Below are 10,096 nucleotides of genomic sequence, written 5' to 3'. Positions count from 1 at the left end.
TGGACTACCATGGAAACTGAGGCACTGAAGCAAGTCAGTTTGTTTCCAACTAAAGTAAGTATTTACATGTAGCTGCACAGGAATTAATAGTATGGAGATTACAAAAATATACACTATATATATATATATTTGCTCACTGGGCTAAAAAAATCCATTTTTGTGGACAAAAAAATGCAGCAGTGAGATCAGAACCCAGTTGCTTTTGGAAAAGGAACCTTCATACTTGTAAGTGGGAGGAGGAAGTGGCTTGGTCCTAAGATGATGCTCTCTTCTGTTCAGCAAAAGGTGATTCATAGACTTCCATTGGTGGGCAGGTACAAACTAGATGCTGATCTCCATAAATGTCATCAATTCGAGCAATTGTGGGCCAAAATTTATTATCAGGTTTCACAAACGGCTGAAGAACAGAAAGGAAACACATACTTAGAAAGGCAAAAAAAGTTATCACTTCATTTTTAAATGAGACAGGATGGATACCAGAATAGATGTAAGAGTGAAAAACAAAAGCCAAAATTCAAAGAACCTGACCAAACTAGTTCCATGCTCAGGCATGCCAAGGACCTTGTGCCAGTGAACTTTGAATAGCTGTGTCAAAAGCAGTTGGCCAAGAGGCATGGGGAGGGGAGGAAGAGGGGGTTGCTGTTGGATAAATTAACTGAAGCCCTGCTGGACTCTCAGAGCTACTTCTAGGGTTCTTTGGGTCCTGGCCACTGATAACAAAGTATACAAGCAAGTGATGTGTTCAGAGCACCGGTGCCCTACCACAAAATATTTCTTTGTTACAAACAGGGCTATTGTAGAATATATGGAAAGCATCCTAAGACCCAAGTCAGTTGACTGCAGTGTTTTGGATGCCACATGGGTTCAAAGTTCCATCACAAATGAACCTCATCTAGCTCACTTTGTTGCCTTTACATTCTATTAATACTTACTAGTGGAAAAGCTCCTACTTCTCTAGAGTATGGACGATCCCAGTTAGGAGTAGCAATGCAGGTCAAGGTGTGTGGTGACATCTAAGCCAACAAAATCAAGATACAAACAGAGTAAGCTCAGAGAAACTGCTCTCCTAGCCAGTCCTTTTCAGATTCCTAGGAGACATAATGTGCTGAAATGTAGTAGTTCAACTGCTCACAGAGTAACTATCCCCAATCCATAGAAGGTTCTGACCAGCAGAAGTTACACTGATTTCAATGAGACCTGAGTGAAACTAACTTTTTTGGGCAGGAGCCAGTGAATTTGAGATACTCTCTTGTAGATGCTTTAGAAATCAATTATGCTGCCATATCTTTGGAACAGAAGATTGTAGGACATAACAGGTGAAAGTAGTATCAGTTGTACATTTCTTTTTCAGTGCTAAAATTCAGAATACTGATGTTCACCATGCTCAGAGCAATGAAAATGGCAGATTCTCCCACTTTCTACAATGCATTGTTATCCTCAGACATAATAAAAGTTTACTTAGAAATGCGGAAACTACATTGACAGGGACAGCCCTCTTAGCTCACCTTCAAAGGATTAATTTGAGAATCCATTCTTCCTTCCTCAATATCAGCAATTTCTTGTCGAATACTAATCATGGCATCACAAAATCGGTCTAGTTCTGCCTTGTCTTCTGACTCTGTTGGTTCAATCATAAGAGTTCCTGCCACCGGCCACGACATTGTTGGAGCATGAAATCCTAGCAAACAAGGACTCTGTTAGACTTAAGAGCAAATGGAAAGTACATCAAAAGGCACCCTTACCCAGCCAGAAGTCTACATGCCTAGAACAGGCTCAAAGAAGCATTAGGAGCACATTTTTGTAAGTTCAGTAAATGCTCTGTGGCCTTATCTCTTCTTCCATACAGAAGACTGAGTGCAAAGCCTTATCACTGACCTATTCATTATATCACATTGCAGAAAAAACAGTTCTTCTTTCTCCCCACAACTAATGTCATCTCTCCTAATTATCAGATTTGTGGCTACCAAAACAGCAAAGCTTGAGCTAGGAGCAGGAAGGGGAGAGGGAACCCCAAAACTAGCCCATAGTACTTTCTGACTTCTTACCATAATCCTGGAGCCGTTTAGCAACATCCACAGCTTCAACGTTTGCTGTTTTCTTGAAAGGTCTGGTGTCCAAAATGAATTCATGAGCTACATAACCTGGGTATGAAAAGAATTGTATATGCTGAGCACATCTAGAGAAGAATGAAACACAAAGATCAGGCAACTTTATTTTGAAGCATTCACAATGCTGGGGCCTTTGTGGAGCATTCAAATGTACAGAACAATGCTCAGTCAAAATTTATAGCTACTCATACCATATATACCCTCATAACTGCTTTTACAGTTCTTCACAAAAACATCCACAGATGCCTTTCTGCTTGAATTACGTAGATAGTAATTGGCCCAACACTGTCTCTGAGGATGTTTTTTCAAGGCAACAGTGATAGGAAGTGGGTAGAATTCAATGGCTCAGCAACTGATGACACACTTCAGTGCAAAGGACTAGAAAAAGAAAATGCGAAGTCTTATAGTGCAGTGCCTATTCAAGCTATTACTTGAATAAGTTCGATGCTGGGCAGATCCTCCTCAATATGAACATGAGAAAAGTTATATGCTGCTGCAGTGCTGTACTTTACTATGAACTAGGCTGCATACTCATCAGGGCAAAAACTGCACCAGAAAGCTGATTGACACAGCTTACTTGTATAGACAGGGGGAAGACTTGCATTCACAATTTTGCTACCAATGCCTTGATTGCTGGCTAGCCAAAGTCTGCTCAATAGTCTTGAAGAAGGTGAAGATATGCCTGAAATATTACCTTTAAAAACCAAGGACAGCTTCTCTGTGGGGCAGTTTTTGATGCTTATCAATGTATGACAAAGCATGGACCACTTTACCTTGGGCAGAAAACAATGTAAGAGAGACACTTGCCTCTGGCTCCTCTAAAGAGGACTTTGTAGTGCTTCTCTAACCTCTTTGCCATATAATTAGCATTTAATATTGCAATCTCTGATGCATGCTTAAGGCCTTTTCCTCCCATCATCTGAAAAGAGAGCAACAATAAATAATAATGAAGAGCAGCATACCCCCCCTACAATCCTGGATTCTCCACCTTGTTTATCTGATCAAAAAGTACTGTGCCCTCCAAGTGGTCATTTCAAACTGCTTTACCTTACAAAAGTATATTAGAAAGTTGCAATGGGTAGCTAGTTCTACTGTGTGTGCATCTAGGGGACTGTTTATGGGTAAAGTGCTGTCAAGTCACAGCCAATTTATGGTGCTCCCATAGAGAGACTAACAAATGAGGCAAGAGACTAACAAATGAGGTTTGCCATTGCCTGCTTCTGCGTTGCAACCCTGGACTTCCTTGGTGGTTTCCCATCCAAATACTAACCTGGGCTGACTATGCTTAGTTTCTGAAATCTGACAAGATCAGGCTAGTCTGGGCCATCCAGGTTGGGGGGGGGGGTAGTATTCTGAAAGTAAATCATCAACAGGCTCTCTAAAAATATATCCTTCCTCAAAGATTTCATTCAAGGGAAACTTGAGTCTAAGGAACCACCATGAGAAATTTCTATCAATGTTGTGAGGATGTGGAAAGTATAACATGCATAGCCAAATTCAATACAAGGCAGAGAGTGAATGTCACAGGCTTCCAGAATAAAGGCAGAGTCTGCATTTATTCATAGAACTTGGCTTTAAAGCAATATAGAAACAAAGAACCCTTGCAAAATCCTATTTGTGCATGTCAAAAATGTTTATTGACAGATGACAATGGTAAGTTTGTTCATAGTTAATCATAAGATAAATGATGATCGATTCTGTACACTATCATGATGATTTTGAAGTGTTGGCATTGTGGGGATACTTCAGATTGAACGTATATGGGCAACTTTACACTTTTATCTGACAGATTGGTCAGATTGTGTGTATAGAAATGACTAATGGCCCACTCAATTCCCCCATCATATGTTCAGAAATTAGTGTATTGGGGAATTATGTTGGAATCTCTTATAGATGGCAAACGGTCTCCATATTCAAACTTAAAATCAAGATGCGGCAAATGAGAAATCAAACCTTGATATAAGCCCAAGAAATGGGCAATATAGCACTGGATCCCCAGGGGGCAGCACTGATTGTTCCCAATGGGCTTGAATCCTTGTCATGCTGTAATGCAATGACTGGGTGGCTAGGCAGGAAGGGAGCCAAATGCTTCTTCCTAAAAAAAGGAAACAAACAAAAAAGCCTCTAAATAAAACTCCTCCCACATTGCCACATACCACTCCTCCCATGTCCTCCTCATGCTAAAACTGCCATCAGAATTTCAGGAAAGTGGCTTAACCTGGTCCAATATCCCAGAATGAAACTCTACCTACATAAACTTTAAAATATTTACAGCATTTTACCCCCATGATACCACTGTTAATGCCTAAAAGCTTATAATGCTTCAACATGGCATAAAACACACACACAAATAAATTCTTTTTTTATAAATTATAATCCCTTTACTAAATCTCTCTCCACAAATTTCATTTTAAAAGATTCAACCGTTAGTTTAGCTCCCAGAATAAAAGCGTACAGCCATCCATCCTAGAGAAAGGTACTGTATTCATAAACATGAGGCAGAAAGAGTGCATGCAGAAATTGTGACCATCCCCACATCTGACTCTCTTGCCTGGATCTACGCAGTTTGCCTTCCATTTCCAAGGAAAAACTGCAAGCTCAGATCGTACTGCTGACTGCACATTAACACACTGGCTGCACTCTTTTCCACTCTCAACAGCACCAACTTCCTTGAAATATGCATTTAAATTAAACAAGCCAGATACTCACACTCCAATTGGTCCCATTCCAGGTCCTCCTCCTCCATGAGGAATGCAAAAAGTTTTGTGAAGGTTTAAATGAGAGACATCTGATCCATAGTCTCCAGGACGACACAGGCCAACCTAGCAGGAAGGACATCAGAACATTGCAAATTTAAGAAAGGAGGGTTTACTGACCCAAGTGTATCTCCTGCAATTTAAGATTCCAAAATCTGGCAAGCTTACATTTCCCCCCAGAAGATTAATCAACACTGATCAATATAATTCCCACCTATCCCCTTAATACATTAAAAGCTAATCTGCAAGTGGGCAATTCAGCTCAAATATAGTCTCTTATCCAAAGGATGACTTGAAAATTTAATTTCTAAATCTGTATATTACATTGGCAATTGTGGGAAATACTCCAAAATCAACAACACACACTAGGGATTTCTCCCACTGGGATAAGGTACATTGGCTCACTTCAGACATCACATGAAACCATAGTTTATTTGATCGATGGTTAGTTTATGAGGCTAGAATTTGACACTCAGATGATCAGTTAAACCCTGGTTTGCCTCAACAAATGCTGAATATTGCTTGTACTTATTCTGTATTCTTTATTTAGAAAATATGCATTTTCACTCAGAAAGAACTCTCCAGGTGGCTCACAAAATGATTGTTAAAAAAATTAAAAATGCAGCAGAAATAAGTGACCAAAGGATTCATGAAAACAGAAAGAAGTCATGTGATACAGTAATTGTGTGTGTGTGTGTGTGTGTGTAAAGTGCCGTCAAGTCGCAGCTGACTTATGGCGACCCCTTTTGGGGGTTTTCATGGCAAGAGACTAACAGAGGTGGTTTGCCAGTGCCTTCCTCTGCACAGCAACCCTGGTATTCCTTGGTACTCCCCCATCCAAATACTAACCAGGGCTGACCCTGCTTAGCTTCTGAGATCTTATGAGATCAGGCTAGCCTGGGCCATCCAGGTCAGGGCGATACAGTAATTACTATAGGTTTAAGAATAGATGCAGAAAGCCCTGCTGAGGCATGGGCCTTCATGCATCCAAACCCAGCATAAGATTCCTGCATCACATCAACAGTTTCTAATGTACTCATAGAGTTGGAAGGGGCTATACAGGCCATCTAGTCCAACCCTCTGCTTAATGCAGCATCAGCCTTGAGTATCCTTGAAAAGTGCTTGTCCAGCCTCTGCTTAAAGACTGCCAGTGAGGGGGAGCTCACCACCTCCCGAGGCAGCTGATTCCACTGTTGAACAACTCTTACTGTAAACATTTTTTTCCTAATATCCAGCTGGTACCTTTCTGCCGCAATGTAAACCCATTATTGCAAGTGCCAACAGGAACAGTTTCCTACCCCCCTCTAAGTGACAGCCCTTCAAGTACCTAAAGAGAGCAATCATGTCCCCCCTCAACCTCCTCTTCTCCAGACTAAACATTCCCAACTCCCTCAACCTTTCCTCATAAGGCTTGGTCTCCAGGCCCCTAATCATCCTCTTCGCTCTTCTCTGCACCCACTCGATTCTGTCCACATCCTTTTTGAAGTGAGGCCTCCACAACTGCACACAATACTCCAGCTGCAGCCTGACCAATGCAGTGTACAGCAGGACTATGACATCTTGCGATTTGGATGTTATGCCTCTGTTGATGCACCCCAAGATCGCATTAATGTATCCCCCATCCAGTATGCATGTCCCTCTTTTTTGTTACCCAGACGGAGAATTCAGCACTTATTCCTTGTTGAATTGTATTTTGTTCACATCCACCCACTTTTTCAGTGTGTTCAGATCTCATTGAATTCTATCTCTGTCTTCTGGTGTGTTTGCTGCTCCTACCAATTTGGTGTAATCTGCAAATTTAGTGAGTAGTCCCCTCCACACCCTCATCCAGATCATTTATGAAAATATTTAAAAGTTCCGGGCCCAGAACTGAACCCTGTGGAACACCACTGGACACCTCTCTCCATTCAGATGAAATACCATTGGACACACTTGTAAAATTAATTAATAGTGATGAGGTGCATATGCCTGTGCATTTAATGGAAGCAATCCATGTAATCCATTTTCTACCTGGGCATTCATATTTGCTCCATCTAAGTAAACCTGGCCTCCATGTTGGTGAATCAAGTCACACACATCACTGATCTCCTCTTCAAAGACACCATTAGTGGAGGGGTATGTGATCATGATAGCAGCAAGGTTCTCTTTGTGCTTATCCACCTTCAGATTGGGGAAAAACAAAAAGCACATGAAAGGTCAACAAAGGGCAACATTTTCACAGACTTTCCCCAGATGTCAAAGCAAAGAGAACAATCTCCCTGGCTAAAAAGAAACATGCATTCTTTCCTTATTGCTTGGTATACTAAACACTTAGTTGCAGCTGCTTACTGTTCGCTCTTTCAAATTGTTATCTCCCATTACTATTCATATATTATGTCAGTAAATGGGAAACAACCATGAACAGGTAGAACAGGCCAAATTAATGAGTGCCTCTTCAAGCACTTTTCAGCTCTAACTTGTATAGGAGAAAGACAAAAAAAAAAGGAAGGAAATACATTTGTATCAGTTTATTGGACAGATTATTGGCCATGCGGGAGGGTGGATTTACAACTGCATTTCAACCTTTACAAAATGCACATGTGACTTAGCTGTTTCAGCCACAAAAATTATTTTCAAAAGACACACATAATTTTTGCTAACAAGCATTAATGAAAGCTTCCAACAGATGCAAGGAGGAAGGAAAGCAACACCACAGAAAATCTTACCATTGCCTTAAGATGACCAACATCAATGCTTCCATTTTTATCTACTTCCACAGGCTGAATCTTCATTCCTGCCATCTGAGCACTTGCTGGGTTAGTACCATGTGCAGATTTTGGAATAAGACAAACCTTAAAAAAACATTAATGCTAAAGTTAACAAAAATGCACATCTTGTGCAAGTTAATTAAAGCATATTGCAACCTAGTTAAACCCTGGTCATTATACTATGGCTTGATTTCAAGAAGACACTAGCAGGCAAGAAGAACATATCCGTGCAATCTTGCACAGGCCTAGCATCGCATATAAACTGGGCTTGCAGCTGCTTCCCATAAATTTTTAACACGACAGAGATCCACAGCCTAGGTGGATATTGCACTGGTGTGCTAATGTTGCATACATAGTAAGAGTGCATGCATAGCAGCATAGTTTAAAAGATAATCTAGGAAAGAGAAAGATCTCATGGGCAAGTTTGTCTTGCTCTCTACATCAGTTATAAAGCTAGAGATTATTGTGAAATGATTGAACAGATTAAATCCCATTCCAAGAGATTTCCAGTGAGCAGTCTAACCAAGTCCAAGACTTGATCCATTTACTTATAGAACCATCTCACAGTGGCTGGACTGGAATTTTCCTCTAGTTTCCACAGTCTCTGCGCATAGTAAGAAAACAATGGATAAGAGGAAGGAAGGGAGGAACTGTTAGCTCTCTGTTTCTGGGATTCTACTGAATCAAAAATAGCCAACTTCAATGGAAGATCTTTGGCTCAAACGCCTAATAACAGAGAGGGATTGAACCCTAACAGGGCAGAAACGTATGCATCCCTATTTAATATAGACCTGAACTCTATATATCAAAGCCTTTGAACTGAATTGTGCTAAGAATTTGCAACTCCAGAAAGGATAAAATCAAGTAATAGAGTTCCAACACTTCACCATGGAAGTGTCTCATAAATACAGTAATGCCCAAAACCTCTTAAGCACACAATCTGCTTATTTACATTTCTCAGATTTTCAAATTGTAAAGTCTTTTTCCTTGGAGTAATAGGCACTTTGTTTGAAAAGAAACATATGCTAGTGAGACCTTTTCTAAGAAGTAGTAAGACAGCACACTAAAGTTAACCAAAATTGCAACAAAATGTAATAAATAACTGTTGTAATGTTACAACAAAGGTGTTTATATATTACATTTTTATCCCACCTTTTATCTCCCTTCCTCCATTTTATCCTTACTACAACCTTCTGAGGCAGCTTAGGCTGAGAGAGAGTTCGACTGGCCCAAGGGCAACACCAACACAGGCTTTGCATGGGTAAGTCCTCTTAATTTTGGCAAGTCATGCTAACTAATTTGCAGTTTGAGAATTCAGGCCTTTTTTAGAACAGTCATCTGAGGTGACAATGCCTTGAGAACTCTGTGCTGGGAGACCATAAATCCAAATAAATAAATAGAGGTAATCACAAAAGTCTCAAGAAGGTCCTTGATGTCTAGTGTTTAGGGGTAGAGGGACTACTCGTTAAATTTACAGATGACACCAAATTGGAAGGAGTAGCAAACACCTCAGGAGATATAGAATCCAATGAGATCTGAACACACTGGAATAGTGAGCAGATGTGAACAAGATTCAATTCAACAAGGATAAGTGGCGAGTTCTCCATCTGGGTAACAAAAATGAGGGGCATGCATACTGGATGGGGCATACACTCCTGGGTAGCAGTGTGTATAAACAAGATCTTGGGGTACAGATGGACTGTAGGCTAAATATGAACAGTCAGATGCAGCTGCAAAAAACGCTAATGCAGTCTTTGGGTGTATCAACAGAGACATAACATCCAAATCTCAAGATGTCATAGTCCCACTGAATACCACGTTGGCCCAGCTGCACCTGAGTACTGTGTACAGTTCTGGAGGCCTCACTTCAAAAAGGATGTGGACAGAATGGAATGGGTGCAGAGGAGAGCAATGAGGATGGTCAGGGGCCTGGAGAACAAGCCCTATGAGGAAAGGCTGAAGGACTTGGGAATGTTCAGTCTGGAAAACAGGCCCCTGTCAGAGCAATCTGGTATCTAGTGACCTTCATGAACAGCACAAGGGGAGCAGTCTGACATGCCTCTTCTCTTGGAGGTACATCCATCAGCATGGAAGCAAGTTATTTTTGTGAGTCTGATGAAAATTACATTTAAGTGTCAAAACTTTATCCTTTTCACTGTGCAGGGAAATGGGTGGGAGAAAGAACAAAAAGGGACTGGGGTTAATTATCCACTAGGGTCAGAGGCATGTAGAAGACAAGACAGAGCTCCTCATGACAATCCCTTGACCAAAAGAAGGCGGTGAACAGAAATCTCTCTGGACCTCCACCAGACACACACTTCACATTATTCTGTACAGCAGTAGAAGGTAGGGTGGGTTTTGGAAGGGCATATTCTTCAAAGGGATATATGGAATTTACACAACTCTGTTGGAAAGTGACCACCCCTATAAGGTAAAAGCATCTCTCACCAGGGATTTCTGGTGGTGAGCACATCTTTTCTACTGG

The 10,096-nt window shown here is 40.9% G+C and overlaps 1 protein-coding gene across 1 annotated transcript in view; it reads right to left on the bottom strand.

Annotated features, from left to right (window-relative positions):
- Positions 1–238: 238 nt before the first annotated feature.
- Positions 239–10,096, bottom strand: part of LOC130476971 (glycine dehydrogenase (decarboxylating), mitochondrial-like) — a 59,111-nt gene continuing 49,253 nt past the window's right edge. The window contains exons 18-26 of the mRNA XM_056848972.1: positions 7,570–7,695; positions 6,875–7,024; positions 4,818–4,930; positions 4,062–4,203; positions 2,916–3,027; positions 2,046–2,141; positions 1,506–1,678; positions 933–1,013; positions 239–397 (exon numbers count right to left, since the gene is read on the bottom strand). Of these exons, the coding sequence (XP_056704950.1) occupies positions 254–397; positions 933–1,013; positions 1,506–1,678; positions 2,046–2,141; positions 2,916–3,027; positions 4,062–4,203; positions 4,818–4,930; positions 6,875–7,024; positions 7,570–7,695 (1,137 nt within the window). The 3' untranslated portion in view covers positions 239–253. The remainder of the gene's footprint in view (positions 398–932; positions 1,014–1,505; positions 1,679–2,045; positions 2,142–2,915; positions 3,028–4,061; positions 4,204–4,817; positions 4,931–6,874; positions 7,025–7,569; positions 7,696–10,096) is intronic.

The sequence above is a fragment of the Euleptes europaea genome, chromosome 4 (genome assembly GCF_029931775.1).
Source record: "Euleptes europaea isolate rEulEur1 chromosome 4, rEulEur1.hap1, whole genome shotgun sequence".
NCBI classification, from domain to species: Eukaryota; Metazoa; Chordata; class Lepidosauria; order Squamata; family Sphaerodactylidae; genus Euleptes; species Euleptes europaea.
Note: the sequence above shows the minus strand (reverse complement) of the source record. Positions and strands in the feature narration are given on the sequence as shown.